At 47.8% G+C, this 26,879-nt stretch overlaps 1 protein-coding gene across 1 annotated transcript in view; it reads left to right on the forward strand.

Annotated features, from left to right (window-relative positions):
* Nucleotides 1–26,879, forward strand: part of Tanc1 (tetratricopeptide repeat, ankyrin repeat and coiled-coil containing 1) — a 228,616-nt gene that overhangs the window by 156,989 nt on the left and 44,748 nt on the right. The window contains exons 8-14 of the mRNA XM_032903343.1: nt 10,909–11,172; nt 16,327–16,428; nt 17,363–17,644; nt 19,029–19,180; nt 21,427–21,658; nt 23,218–23,384; nt 24,890–25,497. Of these exons, the coding sequence (XP_032759234.1) occupies nt 10,909–11,172; nt 16,327–16,428; nt 17,363–17,644; nt 19,029–19,180; nt 21,427–21,658; nt 23,218–23,384; nt 24,890–25,497 (1,807 nt within the window). The remainder of the gene's footprint in view (nt 1–10,908; nt 11,173–16,326; nt 16,429–17,362; nt 17,645–19,028; nt 19,181–21,426; nt 21,659–23,217; nt 23,385–24,889; nt 25,498–26,879) is intronic.

The following is a 26,879-nucleotide window of genomic DNA, read 5'->3' on the forward strand; positions in this document are numbered from 1 at the left end:
CAGGGCTCTGTGCATGTGAACTAAGTGAAACACAACTGAGTTACATCCCCAGCCCCCCCCCCCTACTAGCATTTATACAAAAGAGCAAAGGCGCTCACTTAGCTTTCTGCCCTGCTAGTGAGAGATCAAGCTGCCAGGAGGCTGTTAACTAACACTTGATTTAACGTAATCTCCCCCAGTCTCTGCTGATCAGGCTCCATATCGTATGCTCTCGTGGCACTACGGCAGTTTCCTTCAGTGTACTTGTTTAATTTTGGCTCTGTGTGGGTGGGGGCCATGTTTTTTCCAACTCTGGGATATTAAGGTGCTACTCTGCAATGGCACCGAACAAAGCAGGGAACTTCTGGTTGGTTTGTAAAGAACTACTCAGGATTCCTATTTGGAGTAGGCTGGTTAACACTGTTAATATCAGGTGTCTTAAGCTCTTAGGATCATTTATGTCATCCATAGTGAGTGGCCCTTTGCCCCTTGGTCACTACGTTCCCTTAACTTGACTAAGCACAAAGAGCTGAAAATATTGACCGGAAAGTGGGAAAGTGGGGGTGGGGGGTTTAGCAGTCTCTCGTGGGAGCTGGGAGACCCCAACTCCTGGGAACCTGACTTGCACTGCATAGGTCAAGGCCCTTGGTAGATGAGAGAAGCGCTGTGCTGGTGACGCGTGCCCCTGTTCTCTCTCCTCTGTGACCTGTGGCACTAAAGTCTGTTGCCAAGGTGTGGTAGGGAGGAGAAGGAGAAGAAGCAAGAGTTTCCTCTCCAGGCCGACTTGAGCTGCAGGTGTCTGCCGAGGCAGGAGTGGCAGGGCTGGAGGGGAGGAGCAGTCTCCTCCTGCAGTCTGTGCAGGCTGTACTGGTTCCCAAGCCTGGGCTGACAGGAACGGGTGCTGTGTGATTGCGTGCGACGTGTTTTCTGTGCTCTGAAGAACTTGACGAGTTTATGAGCTGCAGCTTGCGGTCCCAGCGCTTGGGGGAATCACAGGTATCTAAGAAAGTAAAAGACTCAAGAGGCCCGCGGTCTCAGTGGGTGGAATCAAAGGTAAAGAAAGCACCCTAGCTTCCCACTTTGGGAGCCCTGCTATCTCCTTTGTAGAATGTGTTGGCGAGGATCCACGTTCCAAATTATCTATTGCCTGGAGGGGGTGGGGGGGCTGTTTTCCTTTAACTCTCTCTCCATTTCAGGTAGGGGTAGCCTTTCGAACCACGGCCAGCAGCCAGCATTGGATGGCAAAGGCTGTGTGGCAGGCAAGACACAGGCCTCCTCCGTATCGTGTGCTTGGGGGCATCGAGAGGCTCAAAGTACTGTTCTGAGCACAGTTTGGACAGGGCAGTAGGGGACATTTCAAAAAGCGCCAACCTGTCCTTAAATTCCTCAGCCGCCTCTTACTACTTAGGCTGATTTCCAGCATGATCCTGTTTAACCTAAATCGCACGGCCCAGCAGATGCAGGGAGAGGGAGCTTGTGCTGCCACATGCCCGGGCAGCTTCCTCAGATACCACAGGTAACCCGTCTGCATTGGGTTTCCATAGTTTAGCAAGGGGCCAGTGACCGTTAGAACACAGTGGGCCCCCTTCCAGTTCTTGCTCTGGGGGACCAGGGCTTAATGAACTTCTCTGCCCCCTCCCAACTTTGTCATGTGATCCAGAAGGAAGCCCGGCTTTATCCTATTTCAGGAGGTTCAGGTTCTCCCAACATTAAAGTCTTTAGAAGTGCAGTGATTCTGTCGTGTAGGAGCGCTGGCTAGGCGGCTGGGATTAACTGTGTCCTCTGAGTGTATTTATTTATTTTAAAGAAAAGTTTTTCTGGCACCCACCGTTTACTTACTGAAAGCGTTGGCCTTACCTGGATGTTAGTGTCTGGTTTTCAAATTTGCAGCCTGAAAACCCGCTAAATGTGAACCCCAGATGTACCAGTCACAGTAAAAACAACTCGTAGTCACTTGCTGTGAAAGAAAAGCTTTTACAGAGAGACAGGCTTCCAAGGTGTTTCCTCTGTGCCTGAGAAAACTGTTTTCTTACTGACACTCCTTTAAGTTGCTTCCAACAGTTAGAAATGGAATTGTAATCTGTGCTAATCCCAGTTTAGGGGGAAAAGCTGATATATACATTTGAATAATAAATTTATTATTATGTAGACTATATTATACATATAAATAAAGTAATATATATAAACTAATCTGACCTTCAGAATATTTCTAGAAATACTGTGTTTTAAGGCATGTTCTGAATTATATCTGTTTAACTTTTATATCCAGATGGTGATAGATTTTTTAAATGTGTATACTTACTTCCAGAAAAATAGGTGTTTTTCACTTAGGAAGATTCATCGAGGAGAAGAAATACAAACTAATCTTGGCCTGTCTACCAGAATTTCATTCATATAGATATGTAGTGGCGGATTGTGTATCCACTTTGGCTCCTGGCCGGTTCGATGCACTGCGCCCACCTAGTTTGATATGCCTTGATATGCTCAATGGCTCTGTACTTCTAAACACCCGCCCCACCCCCACGGCTAGCACGCACTTCCCCTCCAGTAATCCTGAGTTAACATCTTTAAAAATCTATATTTCATCTCTGCTACCCCAGACCCAATCGGGCGAATGGCCCCTAGGGCCACTTTCCCGGAATCTCACATATTGGTGGGCCTTTAAGTCTGCTTTTCTTGCTCCCCCATCAGGGCATTCTCTTCTCCTTAGTACCCTTAAAGTCCCGCCTCCATCTCCCTGCCCAGCCATTGGCTGTATGGCAGTTCTTTATTACCAATCAAAGCCAGCTGGGGGCAGGGACCCTCAGAGTCTGAAAGAAGGGCTTTTGGGAGCCAAATTAAGACAAAGCATTAGAACCAATTCTCAACACAAATAGATACATGTGTGTATGTGCATGTGTGTGAATGTGTGTATGTGCGTGCGTGCGTGTGTGTGTGTGTGTGTGTGTGTGTGTGTGTGTGTGTGCGCGCGTGTGTGTGTATGTTTGATGTGCCTGTGGATATATGTGCTACATTGTTCGTGTACCGTCAGAAGACACCCTGATGGAGTCACTTTCCCGCTTCTGTCTTTATGGGGTACCAGGGATCAACCTTAGGCTGCCAGGTTTGTGTAGCAGGTGAGCTGTCCCACTTGCCCCAAGATTTAAAAAACAAACAAAACCACACCCCACCACACTGTAAAGATTCTTCCTCTTTATTAATAGTAGCTATCCCAAGCAGAAGGATTTCAAGGTAGTCTAACCATTAGACACTCTGGCTGAGGGTGGAGAAGAGGTGAAAGCCTCTTCCCTTCCATTCCCTTCTTCACTGCTTACTTTGGCCTGTCCAGGTTCTCAGTTGCTCGAGTATTTTACAGCAGCTGCACCTGTTGCTTTTGAGAGACGTGTTGGGGAAAGTCCAGGAAGACTGGAGGGCTCTGTGCCATGGCCCTGTTCCCCAACTCTTCATGTCTCTCCCAGATGATGTGTCAGCTCTGTGCATGCCCCGTTCTCCCCCTCACCCCCTCCTCCAATCTGGACCACAGGGGTCTGCGGCCTCCAAGGCAGTGCAGGTGTGGGTGGTGAATGCCAATCTCAGCTCACTGTCTGTTTCTCTCCCTTCGCTTTCCTGGGGTGCTGATATTTGTCCCCCTTCCCCTCGCTCACTTAGAAATGGGGAGCAAATGTAAGCTTTGATGGGAATACCTTCATGGAAATATTTCTCTTTTGAGAATGGCTCATGCTAAGCTGTGGGGCCCTTGGGCCATACCTCCATGCCACCTGGTGGGATGTGCTAACATTTGCTTCCGCGAACAGTTGCTTAGAACATAAGAAGTCATCATGGACCGCCTTTTATCTTCTGTTGACTCTATCTGCCCCCTCCTAGCCTTGTGAAATGAAAGTGATTCTGGAGGTGGCCCTTAGTCTCTTCATTTCTGTGACTGTGTCTCCAGGGAGGTGATCAGATGTGGTAATTGGATTGTACTTTTCTTTTCATTTAAAACTTGTAAGTCCCACCCTTTTGATTTTATACTAATGCTGCCCTGCTGCCACCTGTATCTCCCCCCCCCCCGCCTCCCGCTCCAAAATTAGAATGCTTTGAAATTGATTTGGTAATAACTATTTAGAATGTTTCAAATCTGGGTTAATAGTCATTTTGCTACATTGCCTGCAATTTAAAAATCATCGTTAATTATAGAAGCCTTTTAAAGTCTCCTGGGTAAGGAAGGGAAGTTTCTCTTTACATTTACGATTTGGTAACATAGTAAATGTGGGGAGAAATCCTTGGCGGTTCCAGCCAACAGCATCTGCACTGACTGCATTCGCTCTGGGTGTTTGGGTTTTTCAGGCTGTTCTGTGGCTACTGGCAAGCATGTATGGGCACCTGCTGTGTGCCAGGAACACGCTTGTTCAGTATTGGGACAATAAAAAGTAAGGCACAGTATCTGTTTTCAAAGCTGTCTACCTATGGGACTATGAAGTCATTAGTCCTGACACTGTCTGACTGGACGACTCCCATGAAAGGTGCTGGCTCTAGGTGCGTAATAACACAGACCACCGTTTGCCAAGAGCCCTTTTCCAAGGAGCATGGAGCTCTGGGGCATCACTTGAGTGTGCTTAAAGCTCCATGGTGGATGTAGCCCGTGTATAGATTTTCCAAAGCACCGTGTAACTTGTAGAAAAAGTCACATCCAGGTCTCAGACTTTCCCGGGAGACTTTCATTACCAGGCCAGATCCAATTGTGGCAGTGTTCTCGTTGAGAGAGGCGGGTCCAGTCCTCTCCCTCCCACACTGCCCTGCCTGCCGCCATTCCTTCAGGTGTTTCCACAATTGAAAGGCCTGATGAATATGCCTGAGAACTGCAGCCGGGTCCCTGGCCCTGCTGCATGTTGTGGCAAAGCATACCTTGCGCAATGCGGGTGAGTACTGAGCCCGGAGATCTGGTACAGAGACCTGGCTGTCACAATCCAGTACACAGGGTTCCCAGCACAACACCCAAAGGGCAGGGTTAGCCAGAAGTGCCAGGTTGCCATTCTGGGGCTGTGCAGGAGGAGAGGCCAGACAGTCCTTGGAGCTGAAGGTTTCCAGGGCCCCATCTGCTTATTCCCTCTGGCAGGAGGGGTAGCTTGCATTCTTCCCAGGTAACCTTCTCCTTGCTGAACTAACAGACACTAGGAGCTGGGAGCAGGTGAGCCAGGAACTACTGCCCTGTGTGTGTGTGTGTGTGTGTGTGTGTGTGTGTGTGTGTGTGTGTGTGTGTGTGTTGTGTGTGTTTTTTGCTAGCGTGTAGTGGGGTTGGCCTGGGGTTGGGGATTTGAAAGATACACAGTTCTGCATACCTGGCCAGAAAGACGATGCCATGAAGAATTGAGCTGAGCAGAGTCTGCCTTTGTGCTCTGGGAATCTCTCCTGAGCAAACTGTTGGTATGAGGTGTGAGTCCAAAGGAGAGGACTGAGACCTTTTGTCTGTCCGGGGACCTAGAGAACTGCTACAGGGCTGCTTTGACTTGGAACTGCCATGGCTCTCAGCCTCAGAGTTCCTTTGCTGCACTGAAGTGTAATTTCAGAAGTGGTCAGTGACTTTCCTTTGGTCAGGGCAAGGAAGGCTCTAAAAAGGCTGGATGTCCCTTTTTTTTTTTTTTAGCCTATTTCTTCCCTTCTTCCACTTCTGTGAGCAGCCATTATTTTTCTTTCCTCTTTGATTTTTTAACCCGTCGCTGTGATGTTTTAACTTTGAAGCTCTTCCCTGTACCCACTGAACAATGTTTGAATGCTGCTTCCTTTGTCTTTGGTTGTCCGGGAAGGGGGAAGAACTGTTGTGCTGATCATTGAAGAGGCATTTGACTGTGACCTCCTATTTAGATGTTTCCAACTCCAGGGAAGGGTGGGGTTCTCTGTAGCTCTTGACTGTGAGAATGACTGACAACCTAGGCAGTGCTGGGAGAAAATTGTAATTTCTGTTTTCCCCTCATTTAAAAATGCATATTTTGGGGTGTGTGCTTCCTAGTAAACGAACTAGAGTAGTGTATGCACATATTTTATTGTGCATTGGGGTACATGTCCCAGGGTTTCTGGAACTAGTGTGGCAGGAGAATAACAGCATTCTGAGGCGTGTGACGCTTCGGGCGTTGTGGGGCTTTCCTGTCAGTGAGGATGGTGTGAGGAGTGAGTGAGTTAAGATATGACAAGGGCTTAGACCAGAGCCTGGCACACCGTAAGCCCTGTTACGCCGGGCGTGTCAACCACTGCAGTAGGCACGTTATTTCTTAAGGATACTCATTACTTAACTGCTCCCGAGGGGATAAGCGGCGCTCATTCATAGATGTGTGGTGAACCAGGAGTTTCCTTTGAGGGTATGAATCAGACAAAGGAGATGAGACCAGAGAGAAGATAGAAGTCAGGATCACGCAGTTTTCCTTGCTTTCCCAGGAGCGGTCAGGAAGTGATGTCGCGCCCCCAGTGGAGCACAGTTGCGTGAGGTGACACTCATGCTGTGCACCTGGAGAATCCACAGTGCTGGTTCTCAAAGGGTGTGGAGCCCAGGTTGGATCCCCAAGCATTTGTGTTTAGGATCCTGTTCTAGATGTGTGTCCACAGGATGTGTATACGCCTTTCCTCTGTAGCTCAAAGAGGATCCCACTGCTGTGTGCTGCCGAAGCTTGGCCACCAGGCTAGGCATGAATTCTCATTGTAATCTGCCTAACTTTCTTAATGCCCTTGTAACCCCACAGTGTCATTTAGTCCTAGTGAGACACTTGGCTCTGGACCTACACCCCCCGATTCCATTTTAAGTATACGTCCAACATAGAAGCTGAGCTAAAGCCAAGGATGGCTGAAGAAAAGCAGAGGAGAGAGCAGTTTTTGTCTACCTTTACTCACTACATTATTTGGTGACTGAGTGGATGACCCGATGACAGCAAACACTCCTGCAGCCACAGCCACCTATGCAGCCCCTCCTACGTCCTGAGCTTGGGCGAGCCAGGGAGGTCTTGCAAATGCATTACTTACACAGAGGGGCGAGCTGGTGTTGGACGTGCCACTATCTGTCCAGGTCTGTCCCTGCCTCTGCAGAGTGGGGTGGGCTCTGGCCTGGGCACCTCTTCCCGGATGTCACGAGGATCCTCTTTGTCGATGTGTGCTTTTGTATCTCAGGAAGGTATTCTGGGAGAATGTGTGATTGAGCAGATGGATAAGTGTGCAGTGACTACAGAGGAAGAGAGACCACTGTCCCTGGGGGGTACAGGATTTTCCAAAGTGCATACAGTTGAGAGCAGAGGGTACGCCAAGTCTGTCGTGAGCGTCACCTGGCTCTGTTTACCCCACATTGTGGGGCACAGTCTAACCTGACAGCTTGATAGAACGTGGCTTTGTGTGCTGTGTCCATGGTGGAAGAGCGGTTCAGACAGGTGGGTGATAAAGACTGGCGTCTCTGCCAGCTGCTGGACGGAAATGGTAGGATTGTGAATGCTTAGACGATTTCAGACTATCTTTCCGGTGGTGGTGGTGTCAAACCATATTTAGAAATATTTTTTAAAATTTGTTTTTATTTTGAATTTGTATATATCTGTGTACATGTCACATATGTGCCGGTGTCCACAGAGGCCAGAAGGCATCAGATCCTCGGAAGGTGGGAATGACAGGCAGTTGTGAACCTCTTGATGGGGGTGTGGCAATGTCTCTCACCTCAGGTCCCCAGCACCAAATGCTCTTAACTACTGAGCCATCTCTCCCAAACCATACTGTAGAGAGTTTTGGTTTTTTAAAGATGTGTTTATTTATTATATATAAGTATACTGTAGCTGTCTTCAGGCACACCAGAAGAGGGCGTCAGATCCCATTACAGATGGTTGTGAGCCACCATGTGGTCGCTGGGAATTGAACTCAGGACCTCTGGAAGAGCAGTCAGTGCTCTTAACCACTGAGCCATCTCTCCAGCCCAGAATTTTTTTTTTTAAGTCTTCATATTTAAGATGTTGCCCTAGGTGTGTGTGGCTGTGTATGCACACATATTCTCCAAAGTGACCATGCTAAGAATCTACAAAGGAGTTTATGCTGCTGTTGGCCTGGAATCTTTTGCAGCAGTAAACTATTTATTATGAGAGCCTGCTTTCTCTCTCTCTAGAAGACTGGACCTGTCCTATGAGGTGTGCTTTTAGTGTGCAAGGAAAATGGAATCACTGGCCTTTCTTTGCCCCTCTGGTTTGCCTCAGGGACTTAGTGATAGCTGAGCTGAGCCAAGAGTCCACTGCCTGCAGTTGTGCAGTACAGCAATGCCATTGGGCGTCAGGGGTCTCCGGACACCGGCTCTCCGTGCCCTGTTGAGTGTGGCCAGTGGGCCGCCTTTCCTCATTACAGTCTCCTGCTGCCGGCTCCCAACCCTTTCTAGCCTCCCTTTCAAGTGGCTAGCTCAGGCTAAGGCTGTAGCTCAGCAGTAGAGTACTTCCCTAAGAGGTACAGGGCCCTGCATATGACACCCAGTACCACAAAATAAAAAGCAAGAAAAGTTGCACTCTCTGTCCGCCACCTTCTCTCATCCACTTTTCTTTCTCTCACCGCCAGGGCTTGAGGGTTTCCACCCATCACATCCTGGAGGCCATGTAGAACCTTGTCCCTCTCTGAGAATTAAGCCTTCAGCCCATGCTGTCACCAAGGAACCCAGACCTGGCTCGTCCAGATGTCCCCAGCTGCTTCTTAGAACCCCGAGGCTGCAAGTGTGTTGTGCTGTCACTTGTAATAAGAAGTGGGGTGGTCTCGGTCCCTCTTCCTCCTCTTAGGGTGGCAGTTGGAACTGAGATATTTATTGAAGAGCACGTGGTACTGAAGGAGAGCAAATGTAGAAAAGTGTTGATCACCCTGAGATGTGTTGTTTTGTTTGTTTGTTTTTTTTAAAGGACGGGTGCCACCAATACAATAGCCAAGACAGGGAAACCGAGCACATCACCACCACCCACCCCACCACCACCACCCCACCCCCCTGTCTGGACATCCCATTCCCCTTTTATTTTACCATCATTTTGATGTTGGAGCAGCCTTGAAAACTTACTGGCTCAAGAAAAGCACTCAGAATCCCAAATACTGGATTTGCAACAATTTGTTTTATGGGACTGATTGTATTTTTATGCTTTTAACTTATGGACAGAGTTACTATTAATAATGAATTCCCATAAATAAACAATAAACTCATTAATAAGTTAAACCGTTCCCGTAAAAGCATTAGCCCGTCTCTGGCGTGTAGCAGACCTCCAGCGAGCGTCAGCAGCACTTCCACAACGGGCGGAGTCACCACGCGTGTTCTGCTTACATGTGAACTGGAGGCTGGCTTGATTCCAGAAAGATGGGGGCATGGCGTGTTGCTGCTAGCACACGCATGTGGGAGTGTTGGAATAATAATCTTGACTTCCCACAAGTTGAAACAGACCCCACTCATACTGGCTTTCTTTTTTGGATAGGCTTGAGGCCAAGGGTCCTGAGGAGGTAGCAGTGAGGTCAGTGGGGGATAGCATCGGCCGCAAGTGAAATTGAAATGTTAATTGCTCATTCATTCATTCATTCATTCATGTATGCATGCATTCATTCATTTAGCAAATATTAATTGAGCATTTACAATGCCCACCCTACCATACCGCACTATCCAAAAATGGAGGTCCACTTGAGGTAGGTACACTACAAAGGTTCCCACGTGTAGAGAGGGCTTACGTATAGGAAGAAACCAGAAACCAGTGTGTCCGGGCTGCAGCAGCAAGGACAGTCATAGAATCGTGGTCAGGTGTCCCATGGCGACAGCAAGGAAGTGGTTTGTCTGCTAAACCTTTAAGGACATTTGAAAACTTAATCCATTCAGCCCTTTTGGTCCCGGAGCTGAAACTCTCCAGCCTTAATTACCAGTTGCTGACACCGTGTGCTCTCCACAGTGTGGGTAAAGCTGTTCCCCGCACGCAGCTGGGGCTGAGTGCACTCTGGCCAACTCGCTCCCATTTGCCCAGATCCCGTTCAGAGGCCCGAGCTGCTGGGATCCAAGCAGAGCATTAGTGGGCACGGTTCCCATCCTCAAGGACACAGGCCAGCATTAGGTCAGCAGTTGGGGCCGTCCGAGTGGCCAGGTGACCTGTGGTTACAGGGCATTGAATACTGAAAATTAGGGGCGTCTACCTGTAGCTGCTGCGTAGGGTGAGTACTGGGCTTCACTCCCCCCATACCCCTCTGTGCTTTTACCTAGATGTTTTTAGGTTGGTTTTTTTCCTCCCTCTACTATTTCCCCATCCCCCATTCCCAGCTCTGGTTTGCTTTCTTAGAAGTTAAATTTTAATTCTAAAACCAGAGCAGACCTTCCCGTACTGGTCCTTTCCCTGAACTGGTCGTACCAAGTTTTCATCTGCCTGTTACAAAACCAGTTGTTCTCTCTGCACCTTGCTGAACCTGCCTTAAGGTTGCTGATTTCAAGGATCCGGTTCTTGACCTTTAAATTGCATCTTTGTTTCTCTGTCCTGCATCTTCTCCCCCTTAGCTCTTTGTTACTGGTGTTTCTCCCCAGCAAATGTTTGGCGGGATTGGGTATTTAAAGATTCAGAGGAATTTAATGAGATATGAGCAAATTCATCTTGGTTAAAGGGAAGATTCATTATCTCCACATTATATAGATTTACTGTTAAATCTCAGATATTTTGTCAGCTTTTTCATTATCTTCCTATCAGTTTTTTTCCCTTTCCTGTAGAGCGATTTAGCAGTTTATTTCCCCTGATAAGCAACATTCTTTTAATTTGCCAAGATACATTGTATGAAATATACTTTGATAAAAATCTGAACAGACCAGAAAACTTTCCATTGGTCCTGGGGAGGGGTGTGTGTGTGTGTGTGTGTGTGTGTGTGTGTGTGTGTGTGAACTCTCAGCACGTCCAGCTCTACCTAGACTCCTTCAAAGTATTTTCAAAGTATTTTGATCTCTCATTTCAGCCACAATTACCAGTTCATCGGAAAATGATGACCGGAGTGGCTCCAGTCTGGAGTGGAATAAAGATGGAAGCCTGAGGTTAGGGGTTCAGAAGGGAGTGCTTCATGACCGAAGGGCTGATAACTGTTCCCCAGTGGCAGAAGAGGAGGCTACTGGGTCGGCGGAGAGCGTACTGCCCAAGGCGGAATCCTCAGCTGGAGATGGTCCGGTCCCTTATTCTCAGAGCTCAGGCTCGCTAATAATGCCACGGCCCAACTCAGTTGCAGGTAAGGCCATGCCTCTCCCCGAAGCCTCAGGTCCTGGGTTCCGTTTCTTTACCCAGAAAATTAATCGAGACACGAGCCAGCAGGGTGATCTTTTCCATGGGCCTCAGTGTACTCATTGTAAGCATACACGGTCTGTTAGTGGTCCTTTTACTCTGTATTGCTTTAAATCTGGAATGTTAGCTCTTTGTAGACACGGGGAAAAAGTTCATTACTGTAACCCTGCCCTTAGTGTTTCTTTTAAGCGTGTGTGAGTTACGACTCCTTATTATATCTTGACATAACAGGCATTATTTAAAGTGAAGTTGATAACCAGATCAAAGGATTTCTAATTAAACTTTGAAACTTTGTTTTTTATAGTTAAAGCTCACCACAGCTGGGAGGTCGAATGCTTCTGTAAAATTTAGCTGTAAGGGAGCTCACAGATGAAAGTGTGTGCGGTAGTGGGAGCGAGAGCAAGCTGTGACAGCTAGATATAGGGCCAAGCACACACGCGCGCACACACATGCATGCGCACACACACATGCACACTCACATACACACACACATACACACACATGGAGACATGGCTGAGAGTTGGATGGGCCCGTGGTCCATCTTCAAACACGGGATATGGAAAGGGGGGAGGGGGTGCAGCTCCACTCTTGTGCAGTTTGAAGGTCTTTCCTTTCTGTGTTCCTGCTCTCAGGCTGAATTCTGAAGAGGTACTTGTTCAGGTAATTCTTTATAACCAGCATAGTGCTTAAAAAATGGCCCCCTCGCTACCGTGCTGGCTCTTTGTACATCAAAAGATCTTTCGGTAATTTATGCTGCTCCTTCGATATGTGCTAGGTCATTCTGCCTGTTGTTGGGTGTTTTTTATGATGGAATTCTGAAGCAGCTGGTAAATAAATGGCCTTAATGGAAAAGTTGTGAGGCACAACTCTAATTCACTTTCAAAGGAAGCAAAGTGGCCTTGTTCCAGAAGAGGGATTTGGCCTGTCTGTCAGGGAGGAGTAGTGGAGAGCATTATGGGTACAGATTGATGATTCTTCCAAAAGCTCCCAGTCTCCACCCCACGCCCTTCCCGCCCCCCCCCTTCCATCCCCATCACTGACTTAACATAATATGTGGTACTCAAAATGTTTTAGGCTGTAGTTACCTAGTTATGGTGACTGGGTCACTTGTAGGGTAACCGATCTTTTTTTAAAATTCGGAAACTTACTTTTTAGCATGTTGACAGTACTCAGTTGGTGGGTGAAGTGCCTTGCCAGAAGCTCTTTGTGTGTGCAAAGCGACAGAGGGTGTGAGCTGATGTTTTCAGAGACTGTTTGGATCAAGGAGCAAAGCCGTCCGGTTTCTGCTGTGCTCACCTGATATCGCCCCGCGTGTGCCTCAAGCTAGACCTCCCTAGGAACTGTGGGATTTGCCTCTGGGTTGGAGCAGACTCTGAGGCCTAATGGCTTTGCTCTTGGATTGCACTGCAAACCAAATGCAGACATAGGCAGCTGTCCTACCTTGTGCTTCTGTTAACAAGCAAAGAGTCTGGTAGATTCTTCACTGCCCACCTTCCTGCCACCGAAACTGAGGGAACAGCACCATGTGTCAAGATTGTGGAAAGGAATACTGTCCAGTTGTGTGAGCTGTACTCAGCATTGTGTATCCTGCAGCTATGAGGCCGGCTGCAGACATTTAGTATTAATATCAAATGTGACGGGCCATGGAGTGAAATCTTGTCAAAGTGCTTGCATGTAAGCCCAGAGCTCCACTCGGTAGGAAGGAGTGAGAGCTGGTGCTAGGCCTCTGTGATAGCTGTCCACATGGGACCTGGATCTGTGGTGAAGGGACAGCGGCAGTCTGTAAGATCACCTCCTGAAGAGAAGTGTAGAGAACAAGGAGTTTTCTTTTGTTTTGTTTTGTTTTGTTTTAAATCAAAGACTAAAACTAAATAGACTAGGATTAGGGATGGCGAAGGTGTTTTTCAGAGTTGGATTAATTTGAAGCGTTGCCTATTATATCAAAAGGAAACATGGGCACTTTTTCTTCACTAAAAATTAAGCCTCAAAGCATTTAAAATTGCATCTTGGCTAGTCTAGAAGTTGGCCAATAGGTTTTACTTTATTGAAAAAATTTTTTTGTGTGTGTGTATGTGTGTGTTGGTATTTTGCCTGCATGTAATTCTATGCACCATGTGTGTATGCCTAGTATCCATGGAGGCCATAAAGGGCTTTGAGATGCCTTGGAACTGGAGTTACAGACAGTCGTGAACTGCCATGTGGGAGCTGGGAATTGAACCTAGATCTCTGGAAGAGCAGCCAGCGCTCTTCACCACTGAGCCATCTCTCTAGCTCATGGGATTTTTCTGTTTTTTGACCATTTGTCTAATCTTTTGAAACAATTTCTGAGTGGATCAGAGACCACTGTGTGGAGTTCTCTAGAAAAGCAACAAACGCAGTAACCACCTGAGTTCCAGTCTTCTTGAAATACGAAATGGCGATTGCCTAGGACTTATTGGCACGTACCTTTGGTATGTTAACAAACAGCTTAGAGCATCATCTCACGTTACTCTTTACCTTGATTAGGAGAAAACTCTCCCTCAAGCACTTTCCTATGGCGTGATGAGCTCCTTATGCAGAAGTAAAGCACAGGGTGGGCTCCTATGTGCCTGTGTGCATAGCCTAGACACAAAGATGGTAGCAGTGGGTTTTCACTGTGTGAAATTATTTAACCTCTAATTTCTCTTGGTCCAGAATGTTTTTGTTTTTGGGTTTTGTTTGTTTGTTTGTTTGTTTTTTTGTTTTTGGTTTTTTTGGTTTTTTTTTTTTTATTTTTTGCATTTTAGATGTTTATTGTGTAGACTGACGTGAGCCTGGGAGACTCTGTGGAAGGGTCCATCATGGCTTCATCGTTTGGAGTGAGTGCCTGAACTTGTGACTGAGCAGCTGAGACCTCACTGTTCCTCATCTCAGGTGTCTTGGTGGCTTCAAAAATGTCCCCAAGAAGTAGAGCTTGCTGCAGTCAGTGCTTCCTGCCATACTGAAGCTTTTGGCTCATCTTAACCATGCTTACATCTCGTTTGAAAAAGAATCTCGCCCTGTAGCCCTAGTCTAACAGCATTTCACGATCCTTGCCTCGGCCGCCCGAGTGCTGGGATTCATGGCTGTGCTCCATGCCAGCTCTTGGCTATGGTCGGAGTGTGGAATCAGCCTGCCCTGCCGAGGACTTTGGTACAGACACTGGTGCTGGAAATCTGAAAACAGAGACACTTGAAGTGTCCCCATCTCCGACATCTGTGTCACGCACACAGGGCTCTCCCCGACCCAACCAGTGCTTTCATTACAATGTCTTTCATAGTCATTTTTTTTTTTAAGTCTTTTCAGTTGTCACAAAGTTACAAAGTGAATGTCACGCTCTAAGGGATCAGGGAAAGGGGAGACAGAAGCCTTTTGAAACTCCGTGTGTCTTTGTACTCCTTAGAACCAAAGTCCTGGCTCTCAAGTGAGCTCTGGACTATGGCTGCCATGGCGCCTTCTGCTGGAGCCCCAAAGGAGCTGGGATCCCAGGCCTCGGGCTTGAACCTAGGATTGGGTTTCAAGTTGTGTTTCTGTAGGAAGCCTGGAGGGCTGGGGGTGGCCTTGTAGTCGCTGCTGGAAGTTTCCCTCTGTGTGCGATCTGTAGAGAAGCTTGAGGATTAACCTGCCAGTCTGAAACTTCTGCCTGGGGCTGTCACTCCGTTTGTCCTCTTGATTACTCCCCGGTGTCTCCATCACCTGAGCACTAGGGTCACCGGCAGACACTGCTGCCAGAGATGTACATAGTCTCTGACCATCTGCACAGTGTGTAATTAGGCAGTGGGTACGCACAGGTAAGATGCAGTTGCTTGCTGCCTGGGAGGGGCAGTGGATAGAACACTTGCTTGGCTGTTTTTGGGGGATATGCAAGGGGGCACTGGTCAAGCCTGAGGCTCTCCTCAACTTTGGTGCTTTGAGAGAATGAAGAGTGGGAAACAAGAGGGTAAACAGGAGGGTTGAGGATAGAGGCTGCTCAGGGGGAGCTCAATGCTGCTAACAGCCATGAGGGTTTTTAGAGTCTCATTGCCCAGTTTGAATCTTGTACTTTGCACCCCAGTCCTCCTAGGGACTTCAAAAGGCTTAGCCCTTGGAATGTAACTTCTGGAATTACTATGTGTGCTTACCCATTGCTGACCCTAATGCTATTTATTAGATCCCTACATGCTGTGAACCTTAGTGTCTTGGTCAGAAATAAACATGATAATACATTAAAATATCTAATGTATCATATTAGATATAATATGTTATGTAATATATAGTATGATATATTTAATTGTAATTAATGATGATCAATATAAATTATATATGCATATATTTTGGGTTCTTTTTGTTTTTGTTTGTTTTGTTCTTGAGATAAAGTCTCAATATGTAGCCTTACCTAGCCTGAAACTCTGTGTAGACCAGGCTGGCCTGGAATTCATGGTGATCCACCTGCCTCTGTCTCCCAAGTGGTAGCATTAAAGATGTGCGCCATCATGCCTGGCTTCATACACACATACACACATATTTCACACACACACACACACACACACACACACACTCTCTCTCTCTCTCTCTCTCTCTCTCTCTCTCTTTCTCTCTCTCTCAGAATAAGATAGTTTTTGTACTTTTATTGCCAAGAGCTAGCCTTTAATTGTTCTAAGTGCTGTGGACTATGCGGGATCTGCTTAGTTAAGTAGAAAGACTGGTGTTCCAAACAGCACAGAGCTTCCCAGAGCTGCAGAAAATAGCTTGACGTTACCCGTGTGTTAACCCATGCATTAACAGTAGGCTCTGGTCTGCTGCATGACGCTGGTTGTCAAAGGGTTTTTTTTGTTTTGTTGTTTTGTTTTGTTTTCCATTAAGAAAAATTATAGTGAAGTCAGTTTCTCTCCAGGAATAATGGTGAATCCTGGCAACCAGATCAACATAACATTAAGAATGAGTAGTGCTTAATTGTTTCCATTTTTCAAGTTAACAGTCACGCCGGAAACATGAGCTGGCGCAAATGATTATCCCGAGGTAAACTTTGTTGCAAGTGGAGCTGAGCTGCTTAGTAATTTAGTAATTTATAACTTACAGTAGTTTTAGGTATGGCCTTAAACTCAGTTCTGCTTCCCTATTGCAGCGACAAGTTCTACCAAATTGGAAGACTTGAGCTATTTAGACGGACAGAGAAATGCTCCTCTCCGGACGTCGATTAGATTGCCCTGGCACAGTACGGCTGGAGGTAGGGCACAGGAAGTTAAAGGTACTTGCTCTGGCATCCCGGGTCATGTTGATGAGCTTGTCCAGGGAACACTGAAAGTCTGGCAGCCAGCACTGAAACTGTGCTGCAAGTGTGGTGTGAAGTGTGTTTGTGCTGTCTCTTTAAGAAGAATAGGATCTGGGCTGGAGAGATGGCTCAGTGGTTAAGAGTACTGACTATTGTTCCAGAGGTCCTGAGTTCAAATCCCAGCAACCACATGGTGGCTCACAACCATCTATAATGGGATCTGATGCCCTCTTCTGGTGTGTCTGAAGACCGCTACAGTGTACTTACTTACATGGAATAAATAAAATAAATCTTTAAAAAAAAAAAAAAAAAGGATCTGAAGGGTCTGCTGGGAGCCAGCTCTAAGAACTCGGGCTTCTTGCTTAAAGAAGTAATTAAATTACTTCTGAGATGGAAAAATAATTCTGTGATAAGATAGTTGCCCCTCACAAAGCATTTTTGTTTTGTTTTCAGTCCCTCAGACCATATCAGCCACATCCTTCAGCTGTGTGTTATGCACAGCGGTATGGTCACATGCCCTACCTGGATCATGTGGGCAGGACACCCTTGCATCTAGATAGGGCTGTGCCCTCCCAGTCTGGGAATCTGTGTTTGGGTTTCATCTGAGCAGGAGTGGAAGGAACCGGTCTTCCACGTGCTTTCAGATTAAACCAGCCAGATGATTGGGGCTTTTGCTTTGCTTAAAAATATGTTTGAGAATAACATGGAAGTGAGAAATCACCAGGAGTTATTTTAACAGGATACTCTGGGGAACAAAAAAAATAATGAATAGAGTATCCTAGACAAATTTATAGAACCAAGTTAGACATGTGTTTCTTTTTATCTTAAATGATGCTCCCTTCTGCTAACGATGATTATTTGTTTGTTTGTTTGTTTGTTTGTTTTGAAGCACGGTTTGCTCCCTACAAACCACAGGAGATTTTGTTGAAGCCCTTGCTGTTCGAAGTGCCAAGCATCACGACCGACTCAGTGTTTGTGGGAAGAGATTGGCTCTTTCAACAGATAGAAGAGAACTTGAGGAACACAGAACTGGCAGAAAACAGAGGAGCAGTGGTGGTGGGAAACGTAGGGTTTGGGAAGACAGCCATCATTTCCAAGTTGGTGGCACTGAGCTGTCATGGAAGCCGCATGAGACAGATAGCATCCAGCAGCCCCAGTTCATCTCTCAAAAGTACGTGCGTGGTGCTACTTATCTGGCCTATTATATTGATAGAAGATAGATGGAGGGAACTCCTGCTTGAATGAACAGTAATTACCAGTTCTCTGTAAGTTGTTCTAGCTGCTGTATTGGGTCTAAGTTTATTGGTTATGCTGTGAGCTGTCTGGATCCTTCTAGTCACAGTAGTGTGATGGGGTGTTTGGTTTTAGTGCCTGTTTTTGAGTGGAGAGGGAGAGAGAGGGCCTCCCATTGTTAGGGGGTGTGTTAGCTATGTCTGGAATGATGGTAGCCTTCTTGTATCCTCTGACATGGAGCCCTTGTCTCCCTCTTTCAACGAAGGGGGTTTTGCATGCAAGGCATACGTTACTGCAGAGGGTTTTGATCAAGTGGAAATTTGGATCTTGAAACCAAGTGCTCAGACTATTGAAAAAACAAGGCAAATAAGAGTTGAATGCATTGCGTGCGTGCGTGCATGTGTGCATGCGTGTGTGCGTGTGTGTGTGTCTGTGCCCACACTTAGTTTACCTTCCTTTATCCTATGCAGAATTTTTTTAAAAGATATATTTATTTATTGTATGTATATGAGTACCATGTAGCTGTCTTCAGACACACCAGAAGAGGGCATCAGATCCCATTACAGATGGTTGTGAGCCACCAGGTGGTTGCTGGGAATTGAACTCAGGACCTCTGGAAGAGTAGTCAGTGCTCTTAACCACTGAGCCATCTCTCCAGCCCTATGCATAATCCTTTTATATCCTGTTACCACAGCCTTTTCTTCTCTGCTGGCTTTACCAAAAACAGGAAGACTAATTTAGACGGGAGACAGAATAGCTAACCATTTGCATTCTCGCTGTGAACAAGGACTCCCTATGTTCCAGGCTACCTTTGAATTTGAGATCCTCTTAACCCCTTCCCCAAGTGCTGAGATCCAGGCGCACCCTGCCATGCCTGGCTTCCTGACTGTTTCATGGACAGTGAACCTACTCCGTAGAAAATACTGTGAAATAGGAACGGGCACAAGAGAGTTATGTGAGATATTTGTTTTGTTTTGTTTTGTTTTTGCTTTTTGAGGCAGGGTTTTCTGTCCTGGCCATCCTGGAACCCACTCTGTAGACCAGGCTGGCCTCGAACTCAGAGATTTGCCTGCCTCTGCCTCCCGAATACTGGGATTAAAGGTGTGCACCACCACTGTCCAGCAGATTTGTTTTAAACCAGACGAGATGGACCCTAGGAAGGCAGCTCTCTCTGCAGGGGAGGAGATGAGGCGGGAGTCGGTGTGCTCATTCCAGACCTCAGGCTGAGCTATGCCTGCTCACTTGTTAGTACTCAAATTCAGAAGTGTACTCCTCACTGGTTATACCACATGCTGACGTCCAGTCTGTGGCTCTCTCTCCAGCCTCAGATCCCACCCATGACCTTCCCGGTACTCCGTTACTTTCACCGAGTTCTTCCACAAGCGCTCTCGGTGCGGCCAGAACACCTCCCGGGCCCGGTACTGTTGACAGCCAGAGACCAAGAGAGGATGCGGTGAAATACCTCGCCTCTAAGGTAACGTGCCTCTGACACGGGGTCTCCCAGAGAGAGAGTCACGTAGGTGGCATTGAAAAATGAGTTTGAAAGAGGGTTTTAAAACAGAAACAATTGCTTGGTGCTGAAGTGAACTATAGCTCTTGATAAAGCTCGATTGAGTGCTCCAAAAGAAAAGGCTTTAATGAGAATAAATCCTGAAGACAACAGCAGAGGGGTCCCCTCAGAGTTCCTTGAGGCAGTAGGATAACCATGTACTCACCGCACATCCGATGGCACAGGCACACGCCCTTTCATTTGCTGTGTAAGCAGATGAGAGAAGCTTTCAACTTGGCCCAGACCACTTCTGCCTGCACCCGGTTGCCTGGGTCCTGTGGTCCTCTGCACCCTCTGCACCTGCTTTTTTGGGAGGTTGTAAAAAGACCCTTGGCTGCCTTTTTTCTTTAACTACATGATCATCAAGCATTTTCTGAGTGCCTCCTCCTCCTGCTTTGTCCCACATTGGCTCATAGACCACCTTCTGCATGAAAGCAGGCACATTTCTCACCTTGATGAGGTATCTCTCAGCCCAGCCCCTCCCACTGTCACCTGCCCCCCCCAGAAGGCAGCTGCTTGTAGCATAGTGAGTCCCCATCTGACCTCTGGTTCAGAGCAGCCCTCTGGTCTTGAAAGAATGATCTGAGATGAAGGAGTCTGGCCTCAAAGCTACCCTTGCAGGGAGGTTTTTTTTGAACATCATAATTGTGACCCAGAGTAAGAGGCCCACCTTACAACATGTGTGCACACATAACCACACGGGTTACAGAAGCAAAGGTGTTACTGAATTGTCTTTGTCCTATGACCTATAGCGTGTCCTGTGATTTAAATCAACTTTATTCAAATTTTAAAAACTACCTGTGGTCTTAGTGGCCTGCTTTGGGTTACCAGGATGCTGTCCTCAAATGTTGCACAAGGCAGTGTGGTACTGGATAGCTTATGATGATTGGCATAGGTTTCTGCTCTTCATGTTCATGTAGAAGAGCATGGAGCATTTCTCCAAGGGCAGATGGTAATCTACACTAGAAAATATGGTGGTAAATTACCCTAAGACAGTGGGCCCCATCCTTTTGCAAACCTCTATCTCCAACAGTAGCAGAGTCACAGTTATAAAGCAGCAATGGAAATAACTTTATGGGTGGAGGTCAACACAACAGGAGGAGCTGCAGCATCGGGAAGGTTGAGAACTGCTGCCTTAAGGCTGCATTGTAGAACCTCTTGTTTCTCGCTAAGAGTCTGCCGCCATCTTAGGATCCCACGGAAGATCTTGAACTGCATTGTCACGTTGACACAGTTTACCCTGCGTCCATGGCCTCCATGACGCACCGAAGCCTGTGTTCTGTGGCCTGTCACTAGAGAACCTGCAGATTTGGCTGAGCTGGACAGTGGCGACTTGGAAAACTCTAGAAAGCACAGGGCGCCTCACACAAGTGTGCTGTCCTTCCAGCCTTTCTCACTTCTCACTCACATTCTTGCTTCTGTCCACATTTGCAGCATGGTGGGGCTTTTATTTCTATAGAGCACACCTCCTGTTCCCAAGAGCTCGGCACTGGCACTGTTGGGGCATACGTGGGATGCTGCTGCCAATCTGCCTCACGGAGGGAACCCCCTCGGCCTTGCAGCCTGTTGACAGCTCTTCCCTTCCTCCACTCGAGCCCCTTTCAATAGGCACATATCTGGCAATGGCTTCTCTGCCCCTTTTGAATGTCTCAGTATCGTCCCTTGAAGTGCGGATGAAGGGAGGGGGCGAGAGCCACTTCTGCCAGGAGGAAGCAGCAGCTCTGACTTTACAGCTTGGGTTCCTAGCGCCAACTTGATCCTGTGCTTTTTGGATAAGCAGAGGGTTCCCTCAGGGTGCTGCTGCTGCTGCTGAGAACTGAAATTCAGGGCAGATGGCAGCACTGGGAACACGGCTTGCTTGGAAGTGCTCTGAGTCAGGACGAGGCATTAGGTTTTATAAATGACTTTCGCTAATCCACGTTCAATACAGAATACAGTCGTCCTGAATTTTGTGTTAATCAAGATGGATTTGCGGCTGCAACTAGTAGTCATCCGGGAACTCAGCAAGATGAAGAAGAACAGAATAAATAAGCCAGTCAGTGACTCAGTCTTAGGGAGCAGACACTCAGTGTCTTACCTCAGGAAGAGTTGTTTGCGCTCCTGTTTGAGTTCATGCAGGGAGCTGTGGAGGGCGTGGGACGGTGGCTGCTGATGTCTCGGTTTCTCCCTAGGTGGTGGCCTACCATTACTGCCAGGCGGACAACACGTACACGTGTCTGGTACCTGAGTTTGTGCACAGCATTGCAGCTTTGCTGTGCCGGTCCCACCAGCTGGCTGCTTACCGAGACCTTCTGATCAGGGAGCCCCAGCTACAGAGCATGCTGAACCTCCGCTCCTGTGTGCAGGATCCCGTGGCTGCTTTCAAGAGGGGCGTCCTGGAGCCACTTACAAACCTAAGAAACGGTACCTCCCAGAAGCCTTGTGGTTACTCCCCAGTAACGGCAGATGCCCAAGTGGTCCCCAGACGGGTGGCCAGCTTAGCCCCAGGGGTGTGACAGGCACAGGATGTGGATGACTCAATACATATCTGATGCCACCACCTCTGTCTTCTGGGGCATCGTTTCTAATGCAGCGTCTCTGGTGTAGATGAAATCAACAGCTGAGCAGTTCTAGGGAAGCCCTGCGACTGTCGGGAAGACTTACTGTCCCACAGAGATGTGATACTTGGTCTATGAGATGAGCCAGTTGTAGGCAGCGCCAAGAGAGCTTATTAATACCCACAGCGCATGGCTGTGAATGGCTACCGAGAGCAGGGCTTTAAGGCTCATCTTCTGAAGGATCTTTTAGGAGTGGTAAGATGTCAAAGCAAAACAGGAAACAGCTTCGCCTTCAGAGGCAGGGAACTGGGAAGATGAGTCCGTGGGAAGATTAATGCTAGTTGTAAGTGGTTGGTGAGCTTTGAGACCCAGACTTCTCCGCTTCTCCAGAGGTTGGGACCCTGCCCTCTGCTTCCCTTTTCCTGGTAGAAAGTCTTTTCCTGGCTGTAAGCTAAAAGAGTGGGCAGGGGGCTGCCCGGAATTACTTCCTTGTTTTCTCCGTCACAGTTGTCCACATTTCGAGGAGGCACAATCTGGTCTCCCACGTAACAGTGCTCTGTGTAGGTAATACACACACTGAAGAGTGCCTACACTCCAGGCCGCAGCGAAACCAGTGCATTGTTGGGATTGAGTTGAGATCTATATCTAATACCATTTCTAGGAGTTTTCATTTAGTTTCCCTGCCCCCGCCTTTCCCCTTCTCAAGTAGGATTGTCAGTGACATCATTGATCCTCCAGGCTTCCATCCCTTACCTTCCTCCTTTTTGAGTTACCCGTCTACAAAGCATCTTCTGCTAGAAGATACTGGAAAGAGGGTCTGAAATGGCTGTGTCATGCTCTCTCCGTGCCCTGAGCAGAAAGCTGTTGCTAGTAAAACAGAAAACCAGCTTTAGGCTGCTGTGCAAAGGACCTGCCCTGGGCATCCGTGACGCAGCACTTTCACTGCCCAGAGATTCTGGCCACACAGCCCTTGGTGGTGCCATGGGGAACTCCTGGTCCTCGGATTTCGGAGTCAGGCAGCTGAGGGGTTCCAGCAGTGGGCCAGGTGTCTGCTCCAGGTTTAGGCGGTCTGCATGTCAGTGACTTTGGCTGCAGGTTACCGGGTTTGTGAAGAACTAACCGTATTGTACATGATCCTGGGATGCAGAACTAACTGTGTAAGACGGAGCTCTGTGCTGATGTCTGTAATGCAGTATGTTTCTGAGAACTGTTTTGTAAGACTTGGTTTTCTTTTGGCTCGGTACTCTGTTTTCCATTATAAATTTAATAGGAAATATGGTTCGTTGAAAAACGTGTCTCCTGCCATATGTAAACCTTTTTGAGGTTTTGCTAACACTTTTAAGCTGCATGTTAGAATGCACTGGGTGGCGCCATGTTACAGAAACGTATCATTTCTTAATTTGGAAAAATCATTTCATCTTTCAGAGCAGAAAATTCCAGAAGAGGAATACATCATCTTGATAGATGGCTTGAATGAAGCCGAATTTCATAAGCCTGATTACGGGGACACGCTGTCTTCATTCATTACCAAAATCATTCCTAAGTTCCCCACCTGGCTGAAGTTGATCGTGACTGTGAGAGCAAATTTTCAGGTGATAAAATATTCCTCCCTCCCCCGCTCTCTCTCCAAGTTCCCACCCCCCACGTATACAGAGGCAAGTGTTCCTGGGCTAGTGTTAGAGCCCATTTGGCTACTGAATTGAAAACCATTATTGGGACTTTGAAAAACGTGGTCCAGAGAGTCCCATAGGAACAAGAATCGTCACAGTGTCAGCTGAGCAGCCTACTGTCAGTGAAATGGCAGCGCATACACCTGGCTTCTGTAGTGAGGTGTGAACCGGCTGAGATTTCCGACTGAGGTTTCCGGTCAAGCAAAGTACTGGAGCTTCTGGGTTCGGGAGCCATTTGTTATGGGCGTGACTTGTTTCATTTCGTGGAGCTGGGTGATCGAGTTCGTGTTTTTTTTCCTTACTAAGACCCGCGATTAAACCTACATTTAAATGGCAGCCCACGCTTCTCTCTATGACCTTTTGGGTCATACGTTTTCAGTCAGGTCTCCCATATTAAGCACAATCTAGCAGCTGGATTAAAACTTGGGACTGGTTCCTGTATCCCTGTGCTGGCTTGTTGCTAAGATCAGTTTCCGTGCAGAATGGGAGCGGCCATCCACTACCCTCTTCCTGCCATTACTACCTTAAAAAACGGCATGGGCTTCAGAAGCGTTTGTGAGAAGTTAAATTGTTTCTTGGAGCTAGGACCTTGTCTTGGGAATAAAGGAGCAGGAACGTCAGTGACCCTGTGCAGTTCAGATTCAGCCAACGGTTTACTTAGGGCAGGAGAGATGGGTCAGCGATTAAGGGCGTGGGCTGCTCTTTTGTACAACTTGGGTTTGCTTCCTGGCACCCATACGGTGGCTCACAACCACCATAACCCTACCTCCCTGGTCCGACACCCTCGTCATGGGTACCAGGCATGCACTTGGTGCACAGAGATGCAGACAAAACAAAATACTTTTTTCGAAAAGAATACTTAAAATTCTTTTAAACCGAGAGCGTGCTGTAGCTGAGCAGGAAGTGATTCCTGCTGCCCATTGTCTGGGGACACAGGCGGAGCGGGAAGTCTCCTGTTCCCTGGCAGGGTTACACAGCCCTGGTATCTGATGCGGAGAGGGCGCATCTTACCTCAGGGTCTGGCTGCGTTCTTGGACGCGCCGTGTTGGTTCGTGTTTACCCTGGTTCTAGAACCAGCTGCTCGGGGATTATGGGTATCGGGTCACCTGCAGGGTCTCTCTGCCCCTTTTGTTGGTGTGGCCTGGCTGCTGTTGCTGCTGCTGCCTCCTGGGGCCCCTCCCTCTGCTTGCTTGGCCCAGAGTCCTCAGTGGGGGCTTTGGGAGAGATCCTATCTCCCCTCGGGATTTCTTTCATTTAAGCTTTTTATCAGTACCTCATCCTATTACATGTTTGAATACAAAACAGCGAGTCCCTGTAATCCACGAAAATCCTCCTTGAAAGGGGCCGGGCGAGCCTGGTTTAAAGTGAGGAGGGAATCTTTTTGGGGGCTAACACCGGGATTGCGTTTTTTTTTTTCTCTCTCTCAGGAAATCATCAGCGCGCTGCCGTTTGTCAAGCTTTCCTTAGACGACTTCCCAGACAACCAGGACATCCACAGCGACCTGCACGCATACGTCCAGCACAGGGTCCACAGCAGTCAGGACATCCTCAGCAACATCTCCCTGAATGGCAAGGCCGATGCCGCCCTCATCGGCAAAGTCAGCAGCCACCTGGTGCTGCGGAGCCTTGGCTCCTACCTGTACCTCAAGCTCACGCTGGACCTCTTCCAGCGGGGCCACCTGGTCATAAAGAGCGCCAGCTACAAGGTGGTGCCCGTGTCTCTGTCTGAGCTCTATTTGCTGCAGTGCAACATGAAGTTCATGACCCAGTCTGCCTTCGACCGAGCCCTTCCCATTTTGAACGTGGCCCTCGCGTCCCTCCACCCCATGACGGATGAGCAGATATTCCAGGCAATCAACGCCGGTCACATCCAAGGCGAGCAGGGCTGGGAGGACTTTCAGCAGAGGATGGAGGCCCTCTCTTGCTTCCTCATTAAGAGGAGAGACAAAACCCGGATGTTCTGCCACCCGTCCTTCAGAGAGTGGCTGGTGTGGAGAGCGGATGGCGAGAGCACAGCCTTCCTGTGTGAGCCCAGGTAACGCAGATGCTTGCTTCTGTTGGCTCTCACGGGGATTTAAGCACCAAGTACTCGGTGGTTTTGTTGTTTGCTTCCCCGTATTTGGTCAGGATCTACAAAGATTCTCTTTGTAGATTCCTTGGAATGGCAGGGCACTTCTAGTGTATTTGGGTAGAAGGCAGGGAGGTAGTGCCAGGGAGGTGGTGCCGGGGACGTGGCTCCTAGATGCTAATTGTTTTCATTGGTCTGATTCATCCCACCAGCGTGGCAGGGCTATACATGGGTAATATGTCTCTGCTTTAGGGACTAGCAAGCTTGTCAGTGACCAGGGGAGGGATGGAGTGGGAGTGTCTTGGATCCTTAACCCCCTGCCACTTCCTGACTACCCTCGGCCATATAGCACAGATGTGTGAGGGCAGAAGGGAGCCCTATAATCTAGTTAGCTGTCTCCTCGCAGAGAAGGCCAGGCAGGATACTTGCCTGCTTGCCTGCTTGCCTGCCTCCTAGTACACAATAGGTGAGAGGTCAGGAGGCTCCTAGTGATTTTGGCCATGGCCATTTTCAAGACCCTGTAGGTTGATGTCGTTATGCAGGTGAAGGCAGGCACAGGATAGAACGAGGCCTGTCATTGGTCAAGAAGGAAGGATGGGCGGGAGAAAAGTTTTAGAGAGGAGACTGGAGCGAGGGGAGAAGCAGCGGGAGAAGCAACATGGAGGCAGCCGTGCAATCTGTACATAGATACAGGTTGTTAGGAATATTCTTTTTTTTTTCATCTATATTAACTTGGGTATTTCTTATTTACATTTCGATTGTTATTCCCTTTCCCAGTTTCCAAGCCAACATCCCCTAACCCTCCCCCTCCCCTTTTTATGTGTGTTCCTCCCCACCTCCCCCATTGCCGCCTCCCCCCAACAATCATGTTCACTGGGGGTTCAGTCTTAGCAGGACCAAGGGCTTCCCCTTCCACTGGTGATCTCACTAGGCTACTCATTACCTATGAGGTCAGAGTCCAGGGTCAGTCCATGATAGTCTTTGGGTAGTGGCTTAGTCCCTGGAAGCTCTGGTTGATTGGCATTGTTGTTCATATGGGGTCTCAAGCCCCTTCAAGCTCTTTCAGTCCTTTCTCTAATTCCTGTTAGGAATATTCTTAAGGGATGGATGTGTATAGGATTTTGTGTGTCTAGATGGGCGGTTCATATCCTTATCAATTGGTTGTAAGTTCATGGTGTGGATGCATTGTATATTGACCATTTAACATATACACCTGGTTGTTGGGTTCCAGTTTATTGAATCATGACTTAACTGGGTTGTTGGGAGTGTGAACAGAGTTGGTGACAGGAAGCCGTGCTAGGCTATAGAATGCTTGGGGCTAGCATGGCATGGGCCACAATAGCATTCAA

The sequence above is a fragment of the Rattus rattus genome, chromosome 5 (genome assembly GCF_011064425.1).
Source record: "Rattus rattus isolate New Zealand chromosome 5, Rrattus_CSIRO_v1, whole genome shotgun sequence".
In the NCBI taxonomy this organism is placed as follows: Eukaryota; Metazoa; Chordata; class Mammalia; order Rodentia; family Muridae; genus Rattus; species Rattus rattus.